At 39.1% G+C, this 23230-nt stretch overlaps 2 protein-coding genes across 5 annotated transcripts in view; both read left to right on the forward strand.

Moving 5' to 3' along the window:
- LOC117500161 overlaps positions 1-19671 on the forward strand; it is a 60990-nt gene extending 41319 nt beyond the window's left edge. The window contains exons 4-10 of the mRNA XM_034152894.1: positions 1521-1639; positions 1736-1832; positions 1916-2097; positions 16270-16369; positions 17222-17332; positions 17699-17742; positions 18857-19671. Of these exons, the coding sequence (XP_034008785.1) occupies positions 1521-1639; positions 1736-1832; positions 1916-2097; positions 16270-16369; positions 17222-17332; positions 17699-17742; positions 18857-19036 (833 nt within the window). The 3' untranslated portion in view covers positions 19037-19671. The remainder of the gene's footprint in view (positions 1-1520; positions 1640-1735; positions 1833-1915; positions 2098-16269; positions 16370-17221; positions 17333-17698; positions 17743-18856) is intronic.
- LOC117500167 (ATP-sensitive inward rectifier potassium channel 10-like) lies at positions 2109-10894 on the forward strand. Of its 4 annotated transcripts, XM_034152915.1 has the most exons (4): positions 2109-2706; positions 3051-3094; positions 4209-4349; positions 9627-9722. In XM_034152915.1, the coding sequence occupies exons 1-4, from the start codon at positions 2589-2591 to the stop codon at positions 9672-9674; spliced, it is 351 nt and encodes a 116-aa protein (XP_034008806.1). In that variant the 5' UTR covers positions 2109-2588; the 3' UTR covers positions 9675-9722. The 4 variants fall into 4 exon arrangements, 3 of the variants coding, with proteins under 3 accessions (XP_034008806.1, XP_034008808.1, XP_034008807.1); XM_034152917.1 differs by lacking the exon at positions 2109-2706 and having other exon boundaries at positions 2736-3094; positions 9627-10894; XM_034152916.1 differs by lacking the exons at positions 2109-2706; positions 3051-3094 and adding an exon at positions 3120-3445 and having other exon boundaries at positions 9627-10894.
- Positions 19672-23230: the final 3559 nt, after the last annotated feature.

Here is a 23230-nt window from a genome sequence, read left to right on the forward strand (position 1 = left end):
TCCCGTTCCCAATGCCACGCCCCCTTTCACACAGTGGCAGTTTTAACAGCTGCTGCACATACATGGTGTAGACAGGTTATTGTAGATTACAAATGTCACTGTTAGCATTGTAAGCTTGCCTTTCCGTGGGATTTATGAGTTACTAACTTTATCAAACTAATAGGAAAATATTTCTCGTAGCCCTTTTTAATTTTTCAGAGGTGAGTGCGGAGAATGTGAAAGTTATGTTGTATGTGACTGATCATGATTTTATTCTGATGGAGGGAATGTGTGCCATAAATGAGGGTGAATATTATGACTATGATGGAAATTGAATGTAAATGTTAAATTGTATTGAATTAACATCGAGCCCTGGAATGTAAATAGTGTTTAAGAGAGAAAAAGAGATAAACCTCTCTAAAAAAAGTGCTTTAATAAAGGTGATTTTCTGTTTTAAAGGCAAAGTTGAATCATGTCGAATATGGACACAGGCTGGTTTCAAACATGAGCAATGAACCTGAGAGGAAGCTGGGGGAGATGGTGGCTGACAAAACGCTGTGAAACTTCCGCATACAGCACATTTGCAGAATGAAGTCGTTTGTTTTACTTCTCTTTGTCGTTTATTTGCTTTATCTATGTGAATCAAAAGGTAAGAACAATAACTTGATTGTTTTCACAGTCAAAGTTGTTGTATTGTAGCACGACTTAAACAATATAAGATTAGAAAGGTAATGCTTTTTTGAATCGTACATTTCAATTAGGTAGTATTTAGAAATTAATACAATTATTAGTTATCTGCTTATTGTCATTTAATAAAGTAGTAATACTAATTAAATGTAAAATTGTATGCAGATATTTTGATATATACAGTTATGTCGGTTGAAACCACACCCAGGCACAAAGTCCCGGTGATGTAAAGGAAATATATCTTCAGTTTAAGTGAATGTAAAATACAGCAGAAACTTGAACTAAAATCTCCAGTCATCAGGATTATTAAATATTATCTATACTTTTATGAATATGTTGATCCATACGAAGATTAACATTTTATTTTAAAATAATTTGTGTGGCGGTACACACTTTTTCAGTCCTTTCAAGTAACAGTTTACATATTTGTATATTTTATGGTCTGGTTGCCAGCATCGTGAAGCCGTAATGTACCTCAAAGTTTTATGATAGAAATGTGTAGTCCCCAGCACATAAACGGCTGGATTAAATGCTTCACCTCTGTCAGGGGGAAAAAATAAGCAAGGTGTGAGAAAGTCCCCTGTTTTTCATACGAGACAGAATGGAAAGAATTTGTCATATGAAAAAGAAACATAAATACTAAAAGCAATATTTGAGTTCAACTGATAAACTCCTCTAAGCTTCAGGGGTCAAAGCCAATCCAAGATTTAAAGATATTTTCCAACCTTTGATTATTCATAAAATGAAGGTATTTTATAATTACATATAGTAGGAATAGAGAAATATTCAGTTTTGCCAGAATAAACATATATTGTATGTGATATTTACTGTATGATGTGTCTACTGCTTAACAGGGATCAGTGCTGGGACTGTGTTTGTGCTGAAGGGAGAGGATTTGCTTCTGAATGTCACCAAAGCTGTTGTTCTTCAGGATGTTTTTAGTTTTTCATGGAAATGTAATGAAAATAAAAATGTAATAACAGTTAACCTTGGCAACAATCCACATGTATTTCCTAATTACTCTGGAAGGATTGAGTTTACTGTGAACAATTTCTCTGTGATCTTGAAGAGTCTCCAAGAGGCAGACAGTGGAGTTTATACTGCTGAAGTGATAAAGCTTTCAGGAGGTGAAACAGAAGCAGCTAAATACAAGATCAAAGTTCAAGGTAGGTTTGTTAACCTCTGAAACACTGATAGAGTTTCTGTGGTCTTGTTTCTAAAACTCTTCACCTGCTTCTTCCCTCCTCAGATCGAGCGTCTCTCCCTCTCCTCACAGTGAGCTCTGTCTCTGATAGCTCTCCCTCCTGTAGCTTCACTGTGACCTGCAGCTCACAGGACTCTCACATCAACAGCACTTTCACATGTGAAACCAGAACCTGCAGTCAGGAGGGAGGAGAGCGGTCAGAGGGGATCCCTGATACTTTTCTCCAGGTCCACTGCTGTGAGCAGTGTTTTTCAGACAGGACAAGAAAACTGGATGAGTGCATGAAACCAAATGAAAAGCTTGTTTTCTTAATGGCACATTTCAGTTAAAAAATGATGAGCCTTATCTTTTAACTACAATGAAGTGTTTTAATTAAGTATTTTGTAGTTTATGAAACTAAACTGGGAATTATTCTGTGAAAATGGGGAAGTATCTGCTCCAGTAATTTGACTATCAGAACCAGCTATCATCATCTACCAGCGTTGCTCCGATTAAACAAGAGCCAGGTGGTGTTTTCTTATTCAGTGACCTTTGTTAGTTTCACATTGAACTGAATGACTGAATGTTTGGTTTAACATATTAGGGTTAAATCAAACAAATTAAATTATCAGATCAGGTCTGCTACTAAGATATCTTTGTGTAATTAAATCTAACAGTCTGGCAGGATGTGATGCAGTAACACACTTGACTAAGTTTATGAATTTAACCAAGCATTATAATGTGGCTTATGTTTTTATTTACAGATCATCAACCAACAAACAGTGGTCGCAGCATTTGGGGAGTATTCTTCCCAATTCTCGCTCTCGCCATTTGGTGTCTTCGAAAGAGAAGAACAAGTACGTCTAAGTCTGCATTTGATCAAAAACATTTATTTTTGTTTTACTGTTTGTGGGAATTAAGTGTTTTATTCAAGTTCATCATCTGCCACCTACACATCCCTATTGTCTATTGAGCAATCACATAAAACATATCTGAAACCTCTCATACAGCAACATACTCTTTATAATATTATCTGGAAAAATATCATTTAGACACATATATATACAACATCTGGAGTCAATTCAGATGCAGCTCAAGTAATGTAAATGTTATGAAGGTAATAAGCTTTAAAGGTGAAGCTCTCAAAATGAAATGTAAATTAATGCAAATCCACAAATATTTTGTTTTGACTGACCTGCAGGCAAAAGGGTGAGTGTCGAAAATACAGTTTATGATACTGCTCAGGTAAGAGACAAGGTATTTTACTTTTCACAAAAAATGTAATTTATTTTAGATTTTGAACAATTTAAACAGACTTGGACTGAATATGAGGAACAAGCTCAATCCATAACTGGAGCCTCAGACAGTTATATTGCCTCTATGCACACTAATCACTATACACTATGCACACAGTATATCTGCATATATGTATTTGTTATTTACTGTATATTATCCATGACTCCTTTCTACACCACCTTCTGCCTGCAGTTCCAGGTCCTGCTGCTCACATTTCTGGTTGTGCTGCTTGCTCTTTTAAAGCTCTGGATCCGACTAACCTGATGCACCGCGATGCTTCTCTCCAAACCTGCTGCTGAGGTTTCTGTCTGGCAATAATTGTGTTTAAACTGCACTGTGTTTCTTAGTGATGTGTATTTGTTGTTTGCTTGTGTGTGTTTTTTTTTTTTAAAGTTAATGCATTGATGGAACGATGCTCCTTCTTCATGTTCTTAAAACTCTTAATAACTTGCTGGTGTCATAAACATAATGCAGCCACAGTGACTTTTACCAAAGGTTTCTTTCATGCATATCACATGATCACAGCTTTGCTTCCTATTTTTGGCACACAGCCGTTAACCAAAGCTATGTGACTTCCTACTGAGCCGAGTGGTTTGTACTTCTGCATGTGTTTACACAACACATGCTGAGAGCAGAAGCCTCTCACGGGAAAGCTGCACTTGAGATACATTTGTTTTCAAACCGTGTGATAGTTGTGTGAAAAGTTAAACACAGTAACGTACAGATAACTGTTTTAAGAGAAACAGAAATCTTAATTTTTAAGAAAAGAGGAGACCTGTCATTTCCCATATATTTCTCTAAATGCAAAGTACTGTATGTGTTAGCAGTGCAAATGCTTTTGTGTGTGTGCTTATCTGGCCTTACTCTGCTTTTGATTAATAACACATAACATGTCATGCCTTTTTGCTGAAAATACAAATGAATCTTACATTTTTGTTTAACACCATTATCACTGTTGTAGTCAATAATATGGAATTGTATTGTATTTGAGGAATATATGACATATACAAATACAATATTATACAAACAACCTTTGGTAAATCAATGTTTTGTTCTGTTCCAGTTCGTAGCTCCAGCCCGGCCTCAGGATCCAACAGATGATGAAGCTTCAGCTCTTTGTCTGTCCTCCTGCCACGCTTTGGTTGGTTCTCACACTGGACCCCCAGCACCCACTGAGACTAAAAACACAGCTCAGCTAGAGAGTGTGAGTGTGTACGCTCAGGATAATAATGATTGCCACAATTATAACAGGAGTATGGAATGGTGTTTGGCGATTAGGCCCCAGTTTGCAGGATAATCATTCAGGAGGGGGAAGAACCGCTCCGATGAAACCCCCTGGGGTCTAGACACTGGTGGTGGTGATAAGTAGGTGGGAACGGACTGAAGGGAGAAGGTTTAGCTTGGTCCTGAAGGAGACAGGAGGCGAAAGGGGTGGAGGAGGGTTGCGTTTTGTCACCTGAAATGACAGCTGACAGAGGGAAGAGCAGATATAAAAGGGATTAGCGGGAGCTATGATAGGCTTGTGAGAATGGAGAGAGGAGAAATTGGTTAGCTGGGGAGTGACGCCCCCGATCACTTAATGAGGAAGGAGAGTGTAATGTGGTGACGTGTAATCTGAATGAAGAGCTTGGTCTTCCTGATTGAACTTGCGCTAAGCTTCATATGGCAACTGAGCCATGGACTTCATTTTCACATTACCCTCTTTTGGTGTGAACATCCTAAACCACGTCCTGTGTCTGCACCCAGAAGTGCTCTAACTCCACCTTCAATGCACAGCTGTGATTGGTTAATGATCGGTTGAAATGACTCATCAGCTTTTCTGGCAGTTTATGAATTCTGAATCTCTATGGCTATGAGCTGCCATCTTGACTCAAAGGACATTATTTATTGACTCCTCTCAGACAATACTGTGACAAAAATGTATTACATTTTTTTACATCTTAATGTTTTGTAATTTTTTGTATATCTTTAATTTCTGTCTGTTGTATGCACCTGATTATATTAGTATATTTTTGAAATATTGGAAAGCAATGATGTTTTGCACATTTTAATGCATTTTTCAAAGATTATAGCTAACTTTTAGAGCAACAGGAACAACTGATCCTAGTTAGCATCAAGCTAATTAGAGATGTAGGAGGATGAAACCCACTTTATCACACATTTTACCACTGGGGGGTTGGGGGTGTCTGATGCCTTGCTCAAGGGCACCACAGCAGGGCCCAGGAGGTGAACTGGGACTTCTCCAAGTAGCAGTCCACACTCCATATTTTAGGTCTGTTCGGGGACTTGAACCAGCGACCCTACGGCTCCCAGTCCAAGCCCCTACTGACTGAGCTAATGCCGGCAAGAAGAAGATCATTGGATTGAACGGTTTTATCCATTTTACACACAGTTTAATGACAGGCTTTGAGAGAAACAGATTACATGTAATGGAATTAATGTGATTGTGTGCAAATGATTTTACAGTTTTTACAGTTACAGAAATATGTTGTTTCATGCTACATAACAACAAAAAGGGGGATTATAAGAATGATTACAATATGTTACAATACATTTTCAAGAAAATAAGTATATATTACGAGGCCTAAGGCCTCCTTCACACGGGAACGTTTGCGTTTATGCACAGTATGCGTATTCAAAAAAGTCTTCTGTTCACATGCATTCGTTTCATTTAACGTGTCTGTTCAAACGAGACCGCTGGAAACGCTGTAGTACATATGCCGGGACTGTAAGTGTCGCTGTAACTTCTGCCAAAAGAGCAGCCTTGAGCAGCCCCGCAGCAATGTTGCCATGGCTACCCTTCTGTTTAAGCCCCGCGGTGTATTTAGCAACATGTAGTTCATGTAATTCTCCATGTCCACTTGTTGCTGATGGTTGTGGTAGAGGAGCTGTAGATTTTGCACTAATATCTGTAGCATGGTCAGTAGCAGTAGCACTAGCAGTAGCTACTGACAGGAGGAAGTGTGTGTGGCGATTGCTGGTATTCAGCGGGATATAGTAATTTCCTCAGCATGTAAATATATGGATAAATGCAACGGGGAAGTTAACTGAAAGAAACCGAATCTGTGGATATTGCATCGACCGACCAAGAAGCACGTCTCCGTGGAGAGGACGCGCTCAGAAAGAGAGATATTCTCTACAAACACCGGGTGAGATCGCTCCTCTGGGACACGCCGGTCCTCTGCCTACAAACATTTCTCTTTTTGCCGCCGACGGGCGCAGGAGCAATGAACAATAATGGCCTGGATTAGGCAGTAAAGACAAGTTTGGTGTATCGCAGAGCGGACTGTTTAATTTTGTTTGTGTTGTTTGGCTGGAAAATTGTCAATATAATGGATCAATGCATGAAATCTGACTCTGTTTATTTTGTTTAAGGAGTATATTGGGCGTTAACAATTCTGGTTTGCCTTTTATAATATTATTTCATTCAAGAACCCCTTGTGCGTTTAATTAACACAGCTATTTTTGATAGTTGCTACAGCAGTGAGCAGGAGAGGTGGGGAGAGGTGGGGCTATCGCTATTTTTTCAGGAAATATTCGTATAGAGGTGATTACACGGACTCGGTTGACCCCCCAGAGCGTTTCGTTTGCAAATCTATCCACCTTGGGACCCGTTATCGTTTGTGGGGTCAGTTTCTATCGGCCTCGTGTAAATAATAGGGCTATACGCACGCGAAACTATGCAGATACAAGCAGTTTTCTCCTCGTGTAAACGGCGCCTAAAGAAGTCATTTTTTGTTGAAAGGAGAAAAGTGAAACAACATTACCGCCATTGAAATCTTTGCCTTCAGTTCCAGCTGTTAATATATAATCATTTTCCAATAAGTCAACATTTAATTTAAAGAAAAATGTGCAGGTTAATGATTTGTAAATGATGGTTTTTCTGTGGTCCACTTCGTATAGGTATTTGTTTTTAATTTATGATACTTTCACTTTCTTCTTTTTAAAAGAAAAATACTTTTAAATGCAGCAGATGGACACCTGATTTCTAAAAAAGGATGTGTATTCTTTTATGCCGTCGCCAATGCAGTTGCACCAACATTGATTTTGCTAAGTGACTGTACCTGCAGGATTCTTTCTTTTTGAGGTTGTTTCTTCATGGTCTGAGGCCCTTAAGACGCTTCTTGATAAATGTGATGTAAGTATGTCATATAATGTGAGTGTATTTCATGTATTAATTGACAGCTCAGTGGGTGGACAGGTGATTCGTTACAAATGCTGTGAAAGCTCTTAATTAATATACTGCAGTGAACTTTAAATAAGTATATTCTGTTAGTTATAAAAAGAGCAGAGGACCCATTGTTGAAACTAAACAAACATATTTTTGTTTATTTTTTTCTAAGGTTACATTGTTCTGTTGTTTTTACACCTATGTAAAAGCCTTGTTGTATTTATTTGCATTGCATTGATATTGATTTGTCCCAAAAGTAATGTAAAGTAATTAGTTTAGGTTATATAAATAATCAGATACTTACATTAGGTTACTGATTGTTAGGTAATTAGTAAATGTAATGGAATACTTTGTCACAGCAGAGTGAAACAAAGAATTGCCACATGATATTTAGTACAATCAAATAAATAAAAAATATATGTGTGAGTAATTTGTTCATTTGCATGAACACATAATAGATAACGAAAAATATAGGAATAAAACAGCTTTATTAAATGACGCATGTATGCTTTCATTCAAAATGTAAACAAGCATAACACATACTGTACAAATATGTATAAATATGTATATCCTCTATATATACAATCAACAGACGCATTTACACATATGCACACATTAAAATAAAACACAACAATCAATATATCAAAATAACAGTCACTTCAATATGTTAGGGAATGTACATAGTGCAAGATTGTCCATAGCAGCGTAAAAAAGTCTCTGGTACTGGAATTGAGTGTCTGAGTGTGTGTGGGGAGTTATAGTCCAGTGGGGGCAGGGGGGAGAGGGGAGAGAGGGGAGAGAGAGGGGAGAGAGAGGGGAGAGAGAGGGGGGAGAGGGGAGAGAGGTGAGAAAGAGGGGGGAGAGGGGAGAGAGTTCAGCCTCCTGACAGCCTGGTGTAAAAAACTGTTCTTTAGGCCTCCTTCACACGGGAACGTTTGCGTTTATGCACAGTATGCGTTTTCAAAAAAGTCTTCCGTTCACATGCATTCGTTTCATTTAACGTGTCTGTTCAAACGAGACCGCTGGAAACGCTGTAGTACATATGCCGGGACTGTAAGTGGCGCTGTAACTTCCGCCAAAATACACCAAAAGCAGCGAAGAAGAGCAGCCCCGCAGCAATGTTGCCATGGCTACCCTTCTGTTTATGTCCCGCGGTGTATTAAGCAACATGTAGTTCATGTAATTCTCCATGTCCACTTGTTGCTGATGGTTGTGGTAGAGGAGCTGTAGATTTTGCACTAATATCTGTAGCATGGTCAGTAGCAGTTGCACTAGCAGTAGCTACTGACAGGAGGAAGTGTGTGTGGCGATTGCTGGTATTCAGCGGGATATAGTAATTTCCTCAGCATATGGATAAATGCAACGGGGAAGTTAACTGAAAGAAACCGAATCTGTGGATATTGCATCGACCGACCAAGAAGCACGTCTCCGTGGAGAGGACGGCTCAGAAAGAGAGATATTCTCTACAAACACCGGGTGAGATCGCTCCTTTGTCAATATAATGGATCAATGCATGAAATCTGACTCTGTTTATTTTGTTTAAGGAGTATATTGGGCGTTAACAATTCTGGTTTGCCTTTTATAATATTATTTCATTCAAGAACCCCTTGTGCGTTTAATTAACACAGCTATTTTTGATAGTTGCTACAGCAGTGAGCAGGAGAGGTGGGGAGAGGTGAGGTTATCGTTATTTTTTCAGGAAATATTCGTATAGAGGTGATTACACGGACTCGGTTGACCCCCCAGAGCATTTCGTTTGCAAATCTATCCACCTTGGGACCCGTTATCGTTTGTGGGGTCAGTTTCTATCGGCCTCGTGTAAATAATAGGGCTATACGCACGCAAAACTATGCAGATACAAGCAGTTTTCTCCTCGTGTAAACGGCGCCTTAGTCTGGTTGTGCTCGACCTCAGGCTGCGGAGTCTCCTCCCTGAAGGCAGGAGGGTGAAGAGGCAGTTGGAGGGATGGGTGGGGTCACCCACAATGCTGAGCGCTCTGCGGGTGAGGCGGGTGTTGTAAATGTCCAGGAGTGATGGGAGTGAGGCACAGAGTTGCAACCTTCCCTGTCCATTGATTTTACTCCTTTTTTTGCTAGCCAGACTCTTTTTCCTCTCTTTTTAATGGTGCATTCCCCTTTAATTCACCCTTAATGACTTTGTATCACCTGTATCAAGATACAAACAAAATGTGGACCTGCTTTTACCAACATTACTCTTAATACCACAGGTGGTCCACAGTGGGCCTTTACGTTTTGTATTTATCATGAATCTTGCTTTCCTCTCTTTCATTTTTCCTTTGGCCTCCACTAGGTGGGGGCTGGACGGATCCAGAGCTGGCAGACTTTGAGCTGTTGGTGATCATGAGTGCAACAGTTGAACCGACCTCCGCTACCTGCCAGGTGCGCACCTCCTACCTGCCGGATGAGATTCTGTGGGGTTATGAGTTTCCCCCTGTCGTCTCTCTCTCCCCATCAGGCAAATACGTAGCGGACTTCTCCTTCTTCGACAAAGTGGCCAAGACGAAGACCACGCCCATCTTCAAACCCTGCAGCCCCCAGCCTGGGTACCAGAGCAACGGGGGCGGGGCCGCGCCTGAGGTGTCCGATCCGGAGAAGATTCGCCTGGAGCAGAGCTACAGGGAGAGAGGAGACGAACGTGGCCGGGCCAGAGACACTCCTCTCAGTGTTCGCATCAGCAACGTGTGAACAGATGACACTATTTGAAAAGACAGAGTTCAATGTCAGAAGCAAATGAATGAAAACAACATATCACCTTTGGAAAGGTATCTAGGTTATAGCAGCAACAGAACATGCAGAAAGGAAAACATGAAAGACTGTGGACTACTGTGGTCAACTTCAAGCTCGTCATGCAGTGCCTTTGCTGTGATGATACGTGTTTTACACTGGGTTGACTTCACTCAGATTACAGCATAACACACGGCCTAACTGCAGCTACTGTATATTACTGTATTTAACTAACTAAGAACAGAACAGGTTAGATTATACATTAGCAGAGAAAAAAACAAAATGAGACAAACGTCTAAGCTCTAAACATTTATAAAAAGTCTTATGACATTGAGTTTCATCTCAGTTTTTTATTATTAGTATAAAAACACCAATGAGTAATTCTGAGCCGGTAAAGCAGAAATCCCCATCCTGAACTCCCTGAACTCCCTGAACTCCCTGAACTCCCTGAACTCCCTGAACTCCCTGAACTCCCACAACACTGTCAAGAAAACTTAAAATAAAAAATACAGAAATACTTGAGAAAAGACACAAACAAAATACCACTTGCTGTAATAGGTTAGGTAAAGCACTTTCTGTTAAGAAGATGTAGCACAACTGTAATAACTGTAAACACGTTTCAGATTGAATATTTAGTGTACATAATGCTCTGTATCTGTTGATGGTGTGGGCATTTATTTGTTGCTGTTATTGACAGAGTTAGCACTTTATGTAAGTACATGATGTACATTTGCACCTTAGGAAGATTAGCTTTGGAATATATGATTGTTATTACTAGTAAAAGCACTTAAAAATTAAATATCTTGCGTTTTAAAGCAGTTAGAAAATACTTATATAAATGCGTCCTTCCTACAAAGCTAACTGGAATTACAGTTTCTCTGTCTCAGTGAATTTAACTAAACTGAGATAACGTGCAAATGAAATAACGTTTGAAGATAAGGACATCATAAACCAACCAGCCTAACTTTGAAACCTGGTTACCACTGAAAGGGTTCAAAGTCTGAAGCCTGCATGGGGAAGAGAGGGGCAAATAAAAAGCGAGTGTGTGATAGAAACTCTCTCTGGAGGGACTATTTGCAGACCATTTACATGCACACACCTATATAACAAATGAAAAGGGAAAACCATCTAAAGCATAATAGGGCCTCTTTAATGCGAGTAATACAGTAAAATGAAAATCTAATGTCATTCAAAAAGGCAAACATATATCCAAGGAAAGAAATGCATTACAAAAAAGAAGTCAAGGAGGGAAAAATGCTCCGGCTCTGGCCTGGTTTGTTGCTCCATCCTTATTGGTCCTCAGACTCTTCATCCTGTTTCAATGTTTGTTCAGCTTCCTTCTTCCTCCTCTCTCTCCAAACAGATCCCTCTTCCACGCCCCCTTACACACAGTGGCAGTTAAACAGCTGCTGCACATACATGATGTAGACAGGTTATTGTAGATTGCAAATGTGACTGTTAGCATTGAGGAAGCTTGCCTTTCCCTGGGATTTATGATTTAATAACTTTATCAAACTAATAGGGAACAGTTTCTCGTAGCCCTTTTCAATTTTTTAGAGGTGATTGCAGAGAATGTGAAAGCTATGTTGTATGTGACTGAACATGATTTTATTCTGATGGGAATGTGTGCCATTAATGAGGATGAATATAATGACTAGGTTGGAAATTGAATGTAAATGTTAAATTGTATTGAATTAACATCGAGCCCTGGAATGTAAATAGTGTTTAAGATAAAGAGATACACCTCTCTAAAAAAAGTGCTTTAATAAAGGTGATTTTGTGTTTTAAAGGCCATATTTTGTGTCATGTCGTGTACAGGGCGGTATAGATTAAAGGAGAGAGGAGGAGTTTAAATGAGAAGCATGTCATGGACAAAGGCTGGTTTCAAAAACATAAGCAATGAAGCTTTGCTAAGAGGAAACGACACTTTTTGCAAAATGAAGTTGTTTGTTTTACTTCTCCTTGTCATTTATGAGCTCTATTTATGTGAATCACAAGGTAAGAACATTAACTTGTTTTGTTCTCCGAGTCAAAGTTGTTGTATTGTAGCACTACTTAAACAATATAAGATTAGAAACGTAATGCTTTTTTTTTTTAAACGTATATTTTAATTAGATAGTATTTAGAAATGTATACAAACATTAGTTGTCTGTTTATTGTCATTTAATAAAGTAGTACAATTATTAAAATACTAATTAAATGTAAAATTGTATGTAGATATTTTGATATATACAGTTATTGTCGGTTGAAACCTCACCCAGGCACAAAGTCCTGGTGATGTAAAGGTAAATGGTAAATGGACTATACTTATATAGCGCTTTATCCAGTCTTTAAGACCCCTTAAAGGAAATGTATCTTCAGTTTAAGTGAATGTAAAATACAGTAGAAACTTGAACTAAAATCTCCAGTCATTAGGATTATTAAATAGAATCTATACTTTTATGATTATGTTGATCCATACGAAGATTAAAGCTCCCATGTCATGCTTTTCCGGTTATTACCCGTCCCCTTGTGTGTTATGAAGGTTTTTATGCATGTAAACGGTGTGCAGAGTCAAAACCCTCAAAGTACACCCTGTAGCGAGTAAAACTCTAACACAGAAAATACCTCCCCAAAACGCCTCGTTGGAGATACGTCACTGCCCATTTGAGTCTTCCATTTAGTTCCGGGTACCGCCTGATGTCATGCGGTACCCGGAACGAAATGGACCAATCCCGAAGAGCTATGGCCACACCAGCAGCGTCGTGTTCCTCCTCCAGAGGTTCGAAGAACCGGCATTTCACAGACGAAAGCTTCCAAAACATTGCCCAGTTTGAGGCCGGATATGCACAGCTTGTTTGGACCGTTTGGAGCAGGGGAAGATCTGGGTATACAACCTGTAAGTTTGCATTGTTATTTGTGTATTTATCAAACAAGACTGTTTAAATGTGTAAACTGTGTTGGACTGCTAAGCCATTGACACAGTGCTAACTAAGTTGCTAGAGTTTCCATATATCAACTCTAATATCAGCAGATGGCCTTGCATACATGTATCTCATAGCAGGAGAATGTCTGCATTCACACACAAAATACCTATTGACAGTATACTCCGGGTGATTTGCCGGTCAGTCGAAACGTAATTACATTATAGCTGGCGTAGCGATCTAACACACGGAGCTAGAGCTAGTTTCGGTCAGAAAAACATTTTTGTGATGCTACGTTGCTAGCGTTTAAATATATCAACTACAATGTCAGCAGATGGCCTTACATGTTTGTCATGGCAGGAGAATGTCTGCAGTCACACACACGGAATACTCATACAGTATACTGTACTGTGATTTACCGTACATTGTGACCGTACATATACTGCATGTAGCTAACGAGGCTAGCTGTATGCTAGCGCAAAACAATGTATTCATGCAAGTTACATTGTATGACCGAACGTAGCAGAATACCCGTATACGATTGCAATTATAAACACGTTATTGCTAGCCTAATATGAACCACTAGCTTTTGTTCATAGTAGTTTTATTACACTGCATTATAGTTGCCTTTCCTCCAAGCTAACGTTCATATCGTGTTAGCTACCAAGGTAAACAAAGCTAGGTTAGCATATTAGCAGGCAAGCTGTTCATTACACAACTACTACTAACGAATCTAAAACAACTAAGTTTCTCTAATATTTTGTGATTTGCATTTGATTTCGTCCAGCCAGATCCTGGCGGACAATCCATGACGGGGAAGGGATTCTACTGAGGGTGCTAAAAGGCACCGCACCGACTGTGCGCAGGCAAGATGCGAGGAGGAGGAATGGATGATATACCGTGTATATATGTATATTTATGTTCATTTTGTACATTTCTAAAAATAAAGTTTAATGGAAATACTTAGTAGGCCTATCCTTTCTTCCCTGAATTCATATATAGCAAACCATGATTTGATTTCTCATCAAACAGTAGTAGTTTATAACGGGTAAAAATAACTTACTCTTTGTTATGAGAGTCGCTCGTAGGCCACAACGGAAAGACAAGGAGACATACACGAGTTTACAAAACCACGGCACATTTATTGTAGTAAATGCAGAGACAGGTGGTCGAGGGGAGAGGGTCGCTCAGTTCGTCCTTCTGCAGCCGCTTTGGAGAGAGACTCCGGGCCGCTGGGATTAATAGCACCGGCTACGGAGGTGTCCGTGATCGCGCTGATTACCCTCTTCAGCTCCACCCCACCGTAAGACAAAGGCCCTGAGGCCGTCACACTCTTCTATAACAACAGTTAAAAATATATATGTATATAAAATATACCGCTGTACCGACGCCATGATAAAACTGATGTTACGCTGAGAGCAGCCGGGAAAAGCACTGACATGGGCGCAGCCTCTCTGGTGGTTGACTAATCAGAACGAGTGGCCGAGCTGACCAATCGGAGCACACTAGGCTCACAGGGAGGGGGGGGGCAAGAGCTCCAACGAGTCGTTTAGTGGAGAAAGTGAATACTGCTGAATACACATGCTTGACAGAGATGCTGTATGCGAAACCAATGTGAGTTTGGAAAATTGCACAGTATAAATCTATTTTAGTATACCTCAACAATGTAATTATGATCAGTGGAAATGGCCATGACATGGGCCCTTTAACATTTTATTTTAAAAATAATTTGTGTGGCGGTACGCACTTTTTAGTCCTTTCAATTAACAGTTTACATATTTGTATATTTTATGGTCTGGTTGCAGCATCGTGAAGCCGTAATGCACATCAAAGTTTTATGATAGAAATGTGTAGTCCCCTGCACAGAGAGACTGCTGGATTAAAACTTGCATATATTTGGCAAATTGCACAATTAGAATAAATTGCGTTAATTGAAAGGAATGTACTATGTAAACAATAGCTACAAAATGACACAAGATGAAAATTATAACCTTTTCTGTCGACAATTCTTTTTCAAATAAATAGGAAACCTGTCTAATCAAAATGAGACCCTTAAATCTTCCAAATCGACCCAAAATGTATCAAAATCAACTGTCAGAGAGCAAAAATATTGGCTCCTTATAATTACCCCCAAAACCACTACAAAATTGTCCAAATCGGCCAAGCCATTTTTTAACTATTGTCCACATAGGCTATAATGGTTATTCATGCTGAAGTTTCTATATGCTGTTCCCGAACTATACATTTCTAACATAACACTTTGGTGTTCTCAACATTTCCAGATTCACAATAGGACTCTATGAGCTGGCAACTTGTAACCTTCAGAGTAGATGGTTTGAGACAGATTATAACCAAGTGTAGAAAAGGAGTAAATGCTTCGCCTCTGTCAAATCTGGGGAACAATAGTATGGGAAAAGAGGGGGTAAAATAAGCAAGGTGTAAAAAGTCCCCTGTTTTTCATACGAGACAGAATGGAAAGAATTTGTCAGATGAAAAAGAAACATAAATACTTAAAGCAACATTTAAGTTCAACTGATAAACTCCTCTAAGCAGCTTCAAGGGTCAAAGCTAATCCAAGATTTTTAAAAAAATATGTTCAAACCTTTGATTTTTCATAAGATGAAGGTATTTTATAATCACATAATAGGAATGGAGAAATATTTAGTTTTGCCCGAATAACCATATATTGTATGTGATATTTACTGTATGATGTGTCTTCTGTTTTACAGAGATCAGTGCTGGGACTGTGTTTGTGCTGAAGGGAGAGGATGTGCTTCTGAATGTCATGAATGCTGATGTTCTTCAGGATGTTTTTAGTTTTTCATGGACATTTAATGAAAAAAAAAAAAAATTAACAGTTAACCTTGGCAACAATCCAATAGTATTTCCTGATTATGCTGGAAGGATTGAGTTTGCTGTGAACAATTTATCTGTGATCTTGAAGAATCTCCAACATGCAGACAGTGGATATTATACTGCTGAAGTGGCAAAGGTTTCAGGAGGCGAAACAGAAGCAGCTAAATACAAGATCACAGTTCAAGGTAGGTTTGTTAACCTCTCAAACACTGATAGAGTTTCTGTGGTCTTGTTTCTGAAACTCTTCACCTGCTTCTTCCCTCCTCAGATCGAGTGTCTCCAGTAAACCTCACAGTGAGCTCTGTCTCCAGTAACTCTTCCTCCTGTAGCTTCACTGTGACCTGCAGCTCACAGGACTCTCACATCAACAGCACTTTCACATGTGACAACCATACCTGCAGTCAGGAGAGAGGAGAGCGGTCAGAGGGGATCCCTGATACTTTTCTCCAGGTCCACCAATCAAGTGGATCGATCATCTGTAACTATAGCAACCATGTCAGCTGGACCAACAGCACCAAAACAATCAAAGCTGTCTGCGCCAAACATGATGGTAAGACTGAAAGAGAAACTACTTCCTGATAATAACACACAGTTTAGAGTTAAGTTTAGAGCATTCAGTATAAGCATTTTTTAAGAACATATAAAAACAATGTAATATAAGATTTAGTTTTAAAAAGCACACCTTTATGGGTCTTTAAATCAGTAAATAATTATTCCAAGGTGTGACACATACATTGGGTTTGTTACAATTATGTTTAAAGTCACAATCTTTTTTTTTATCATTTTAAAAAAGATTTAAAGGAAGAGATTCTCAGGAGGCAGAAATTAACCCATTGAAGCCGTTATGAAAGAAACATTTGCAGTGCAAATCTCCAACAATTGTTTTTCCTCGTCTCAACATGACAGGAAATTAAAAAACGTGTGTGTGTGGGGAAGAGCTTTTAAAAGTTTAAAGCTTGTTTTTTTTTATTGTCACATGTTTCAGTTAAACCTGTATAAAGAAATACAATGAGGAGCCTTATCTTTACTACAATTAAGTGTTTTAATTAAGTATTTTGTAGTTTATAAAACTAAACTTGGAATTAGTCGGTGAAAGTTTCTGCTCCAGTAATTTGACTATCAGAACCAGCTATCATCATCTACCAGTGTTGCTTTGATTAAACAAGAGCCAGGTGTTGCTTACATTTTCTTATTCAGTGACCTGTTGATGGTTGGTAGTTTCCCATTGAACTGAGTAAATGTTTGGTTAAACATATTAGGGTTAAAGCAAACAAATTAAAAGCTTTTAAAGTTTTTGTATAATTAAATCTAACAGTCTGGCAGGATGTGAGGCAGTCGCACACTTGACTAAGTTTATGAATTTAACCAAGCATTATAATGTGGCTTATGTTTTTATTTACAGTTCCTCCCAAACCAAACCCTGTTCGCATCATTTTGGGAGTATTCTTCACAATTCTCATTCTCGCCATCATTGGTGTAGTAGGACTTTGGTGTCTTCGAAAGAGAAGAACAAGTAAGTCTAAGTGTGCATTTAATCAAAAACATTTATTTTTGTTTGACTGTTTGTGGGAATTAAGTGTTTTATTCAAGTTCATCATATGCCCCCTACACATCCCCATTGTCTATTGAGCAATCACATAAAACATGTCTGAAACCTCTCATACAGCAACATACTTTATATCATATTCTACATATAGAGACTTCAAGTGTTCAGCTGTTTGAAAAAGATAATTTAGACACAACCGATATCTGGACTCAAGTCAGATGCAGCTCAAGTAATGTACATGTTATGAAGGTAATAAGCTTTAAAGGTGAAGCTCTCAAAATGAAATGTAAATTAATGCAAATCCACATATATTTTGTATTGACTGACCTGCAGGCAAAAGAATGATTGTCGAAAATACAATTTATGATACTGCTCAGGTAAGAGACAAGTTTTCTTTAAACTTTTGAGTGAAAAGTAAAATAATTTAACTGAATTTTAGATTTTGAACAATTTAAACAGACTTGGACTGAATATGAGGAACAAGCTCAATCCATAACTGGAGCCTCAGACAGTTATATTGCCTCTATGCACACTAATCACTATACACTATGCACACAGTATATCTGCATATATGTATTTGTTATTTACTGTTTATTATCCATGACTCCTTTCTACACCACCTTCTGTCTGCAGTTCCAGGTCCTGCTGCTCACATTTCTGGTTGTGCTGCTTGCTCTTTTAAAGCTTTGGGTCCGACTAACCTGATGCACCGCGATGCTTCTCTCCAAACCTGCTGCTGAGGTTTCTGTCTGGCAATTATTGTGTTTAAACTGCACTGTGTTTCTTAGTGATGTGTATTTGTTGTTTGCTTGTGTGTGTTGTTTTCCCTTTCTTTTGTAATGCTCCTTCTTCTAAAAGCAAGAACACATGCTGGTGTCGTAAACATAATGCAGACACAGTGACTTTTACCAAAGGTTTCTTTCATGCATATCACATGATCAGAACTTTGCTTTCTATTTTTGGCACACAGCCGTTAACCAAAGCTATGTGACTTCCTACTGAGCCGAGTGGTTTGTACTTCTGCATTTTCTTACACAACACATACTGAGAGCAGAAGCCTTTCACGGGAAAGCTGCACTTGAGATACATTTAATTTCAAACCGTGTGATATAGTTGTGTGAAAAGTTGTACGCAGTAACGAAGAGATAACTTAAGAGAACCAGAAATCTTAATTTTTTGTCTCAGAACAAATTAAGAAAAGAGGAGACCTGTAATTTCCCATTTCTTTCTCTAAATGCAAAGTACTGTATGTGTTAGCAGTGCAAATGCTTTTGTGTGTGTGCTTATCTGGCCTTACTCTGCTTTTGATTAATAACACCTAAAATGTCATGCCTTTTAACTGAAAATACAAATGAATCTTACATTTTTGTTAAACACCATTATCACTTTTATAGTCAATAATATGGAATTGTATTTGAGGAATATATGACATATAAAAATACAATATTATACAAACAAACTTTGGTAAATCAATGTTTTGTTCTGTTCCAGTTCGTAGCTCCAGCCGGGCCTCAGGATCCAACAGATGATGAAGATTCAGCTCTGTCCTCCTGCTACGCTATGGTTGGTCCTCACACTGGACCCGCAGCACCCACTGAGCCTAGAAACACAGCTCAGCCAGAGAGTGTGAGTGTGTACGCTCAGGTAAAAAAGACCACACCAGGTCCTTGAAAAATGATCAGGAGTCGTATTCCACATACTGCACTAGTTGGGATTACGAGCAACTGAGCCATGGACTTTATTTTCACATTACCCTCTTTTGGTGTGAACATCCTAAACCACGTCCTGTGTCTGCACCCAGAAGTGCTCTAACTCCACCTTCAATGCACAGTTGTGATTGGTTAATGATCGGTTTAAATGACTCATCAGCTTTTCTTGCAGTGTATGCATTCTGTATCTCTATGGCTATGGGCTGCCATCTTGACTCAAAGGATATTATTTATTGACTCCTCTCAGACAATCCTGGGACAACATTACATTTTTTTTACATCTTAAAGGGGACCTATCATGCAAAATGCACTTTTGTACGTCTTTTATACATGAATATGTGTCCCCGGTGTTCCAGGGAACTCACCTTGGCCCGTTCTCATTTCATCAAATGTCCCTCCTCGACTCCTCGACTCCTCGGTCCTCCGGTAGTGAACCGGAAATGAATGTTAGCGCGCCATGTTAAAGGACATCTCATTTCTCGAAATGCACATCGAGGACCGAGCATCGAGCGTCGAGGAGGCTCTCTGGAGGAGCTATAACCGAGGATACACTGATTCATCGCGACGCGATGTTTCCAGTGAGAACAGCTGTGAGGTCCGTGCAGAAAGCAGAGCAGTGTGTATAATATATATCACTCAGTATAACAGGCCTACTCTCTTTATTTGCTTTAGTTTAGTAGATATCTACAAACAAAGTCGATATTTTTCTAAAACCATTTAGTGCTTCACATAATAAAATACACAACGGCTGTAGCCTGATTATTATGCTTTAGGAGCTGTAGGTGCGTGTGTGTGGTGTAGGTGTGTGTGGTACAGTGTGTGCGTAGATGCAGCGGACAGACAGGTCTCAGTTGGTTTGGTGTCCTCTGCTTACTTGTAATACTTGTAAATACAACTTTTGGCCCGTCATTTATTTCCCTCATTGTAGCGACCAGAGAGGGGAGAGGGGGGGGTATATCCAGTCTCTGATAGTGTTACGTTATTATGAGAGTGCTCTGTTTGATTCTGAAATTGTATATATTTATATAAATATATACATATGTGTGTGTGTGTGTGTGTGTGTGTATGTGTGTGTGTCTGTGTGTATGTCCGCATCTGTAGGCTGTTATTGTCTCATTATACCGCACTGTGAATGAATTAAAAGTCAATATATAAGTCGTCATGAACACATCTGTCCGTCAGACACTGTGCCTCCTGTCATCATTAATGGACGTCTCTTTACCAATGACCACTCAGAGGAGAGGAGTTCTCATTTCTCTAACCGCCTGCTGCTTCCCCTCCTTGGCTCCTCCGCTCGCATCTCCTGTGGGCGGGACTAAGTCTCGAGGATAGGAGTCGAGGAGGGGAGTCGGGGAGGGACATTTGATGAAATGAGAACGGACCCAAGTGTCAGAAAACACAACCCTCTCTATTTTCCTCCATACCCAAATCTCAAAAAAAAGGGCTGCAACGGATCTGATAAAAAACTGATCCAGATTTGAACACTGTCCTGACGTCAGGACGGTGGCACTACGGCTATTGGGCCAACTCCACCAATCAGGAGGAGACAGCCACGGCCATTGCCGTTCGAAAGCGCTGGAGACGCTGTAGTACATATGCCAGGCCTGTAGATGGTGCTGTTCTCACTGAATCAGCCCTTGCTAAAACAGATCTAAAAAATGTCAAATTGAGCAAAATGAGGCATGGCTAAAATGCATGATCTGTTTGGTAGTTTGAGAAAAAAAAAGTATAAATATGTCTTATATAGGTATGGTCCTCCACTATATTATTCAAATATAGCATGATAGGTCCACTTTAATGTTTTGTCATTTTTTGTATATCTTTATTTTCTGTCTGTTGTATGCACCTGATCCTATTAGTCTATTTTGAAATACTGGAAAGCAATGATGTTTTGCACATTTGTACAAACATTTCAAAGACTATAGCTAACTTGAAGAGCAACAGGAACCACTGATCCTACACAGGAAATATTGGTGAGTATTTTTTCCAGAGTAATTACTATTTTGCTCTGAAATAGTGATATTTAATAATTTTGGAGTGTATTTATTACTCATAGCTTCTAGAGTGCGATCAAAAATGCAGAGTCAATTCTATTGGAGTTAAACCATGACCACGCTGTAACGGAGGTGATCTCTGGGGCCATAGATCTCGGTCTCCGTTACGGATTATATAGCTTCATTATTGGCGAAGTATATTCATTTGTTCCACGCTAAAACATTGCACAGGAAGCATGTGATTATATGTAATTTATGCATATATTTGTCACGATCTGTCTATGTTTTAGTTTGTCTGTCTCTGTTTCCTGTTTTAGTTTGAAAAGTGTTTCCCCTCCCGTCTTGTCTGTTGCTGGTGATTGCGTTCACCTGGTGCCCTGTGTTTTCTACTCCCTCCTCACCTGTGTCTTGTTGGTTTGATTAGTCCTGTGTGTATTTAGGTTCTGTTTTCCTGTTAGTGTGTGTGTGTGAGGTCCTGGTGACTGGTGACTGTGTTCACGTGAGACAGTCATATTGAGGCTGTGTATCCTGTACCACAAAGAGGAATAAATGCCCACACCGGGTTGTATTTGAACTCTCTGCCTCTGCCTCCTTGCTTGGTCGGGCTGCTCAATGGTCAGCTTCACACACGCCCACTCATGTTCCTTAAGCACTTTGGTTTATTGACCTTTTTTTATTGTAAAGATCATTATGGTTCATTTATTCTATTCTGAGTAAAATTACCTTCTAGTTGGAGTGAAATTACCTTCTAGTTGGAGTGAAATTACCTTCTAGTTGGAGTGAAATTACCTTCTAGTTGGAGTGAAATGACGTTCGATTGGGAGTAAAATTACCTTCTATTATGAGTAAAATGGCAGTAGAGTTGTTTTTAATATACACTACATAGAGTAAATAACCATTAAGCAGAGTCAAATCTAAGCACATAATAGAGTAAAATGAAACTCTATACAACTCTGAACAAAGAGTACATTTTACTCTATATAGGTTGGGACCAAATGTTATATTTTTAGAGTAACATTTTCTTCAATTTGAGTCAATTTTACTCAGCATCAAGCTAATTAGAGGATGAAACCCTTGCAAATGCACACATCACAGCACACACAGTGACATTTGACCTCTTGGGGGTTGGGGGTGTCCAGTGCCTTGCTCAAGGACACCACAGCAGGGCCCAGGAGGTGGACTGGGACTTCTCCAAGTAGTCCACACTCCATATTTTAGGTCTGTTCGGGGACTTGAACCAGCGACCCTATGGCTCCCAGTCCAAGCCCCTACTGACTGAGCCACTGCCGGCAAGAAGAAGATCAATGGATCGAACTTTTTTCTACATTTTACACACAGTTTAGCGACAGGCTTTGAGATAAACAGATTACATGTAGTGGAATTAATGTTATTGTATGCAAAGGATTTTATAGTTTTTACCCTTAGAGTTACAGAAATACGTTGTTACTGCTACATAACAAAAAAAAGTGGGATTATAAGAATGATTACAATGTTACAATACATTTTCAAGTAAAGAAGTATATATTACGATTCATTCTCACACAATACATCAGTTCAAGAGTCTCACAACACCGAGTCTCGAGTGAAACCAAAGCTAATCTTCCTGTACATCATTGTTGCCTGTAGTTTAAAGAAGTCATGAATTGAATGGAAAATTCTCCATCATTTTGTGTTGAAAGGAGAAAAGTGGAACAACATTACCGCCATTGAAATCTTTGCCTTCCAGCTGTTAATATACTATCATTTTCCAAGGAGTCAACATTTAATTTGAAGAAGAATTTGCAGGTTAATGATTTGTAAATGATGGTTTTCTGTGGTCCACTTCGTATAGGTAGCCGTGCTTAGATTTTGTTATTAATTTAGGACACTTTCACTCTTCTTCTTTTTAAAAATATACTTTTAAATGCGGCAGATGGACACCTGATTTATAAAACATACTGTGTATTATTTTATGCAGTCACCAATGCAGTTGCACCAACATTGATTTTGCTAAGTGACTGTACCTGCAGGATTCTTTCTTTTTGAGGTTGTTTCTTTATGGTCTGAGGCCCTTAAGACGCTTCTTGATAAATGTGATGTAAGTATGTCATATAATGTAATGTGAGTGTATTTCATGTATTAATTGACAGCTCAGTGGGTGAACAGCTGATTTGTTACAAATA

This window comes from Trematomus bernacchii, unplaced genomic scaffold (assembly GCF_902827165.1).
Source record: "Trematomus bernacchii unplaced genomic scaffold, fTreBer1.1, whole genome shotgun sequence".
Taxonomy (NCBI): Eukaryota; Metazoa; Chordata; class Actinopteri; order Perciformes; family Nototheniidae; genus Trematomus; species Trematomus bernacchii.

Coding starts and splice junctions, on each gene's coding strand:
- LOC117500167 (XM_034152915.1), top strand. CDS start 2,589: ATGTGGCTTATGTTTTTATTTACAGATCATCAACCAACAAACAGTGGT. Junction 2,707..3,050: donor TCTTCGAAAGAGAAGAACAA/GTACGTCTAAGT, acceptor ACTGACCTGCAG/GCAAAAGGGTGAGTGTCGAA. Junction 4,350..9,626: donor ACACAGCTCAGCTAGAGAGT/GTGAGTGTGTAC, acceptor GGCCTCCACTAG/GTGGGGGCTGGACGGATCCA.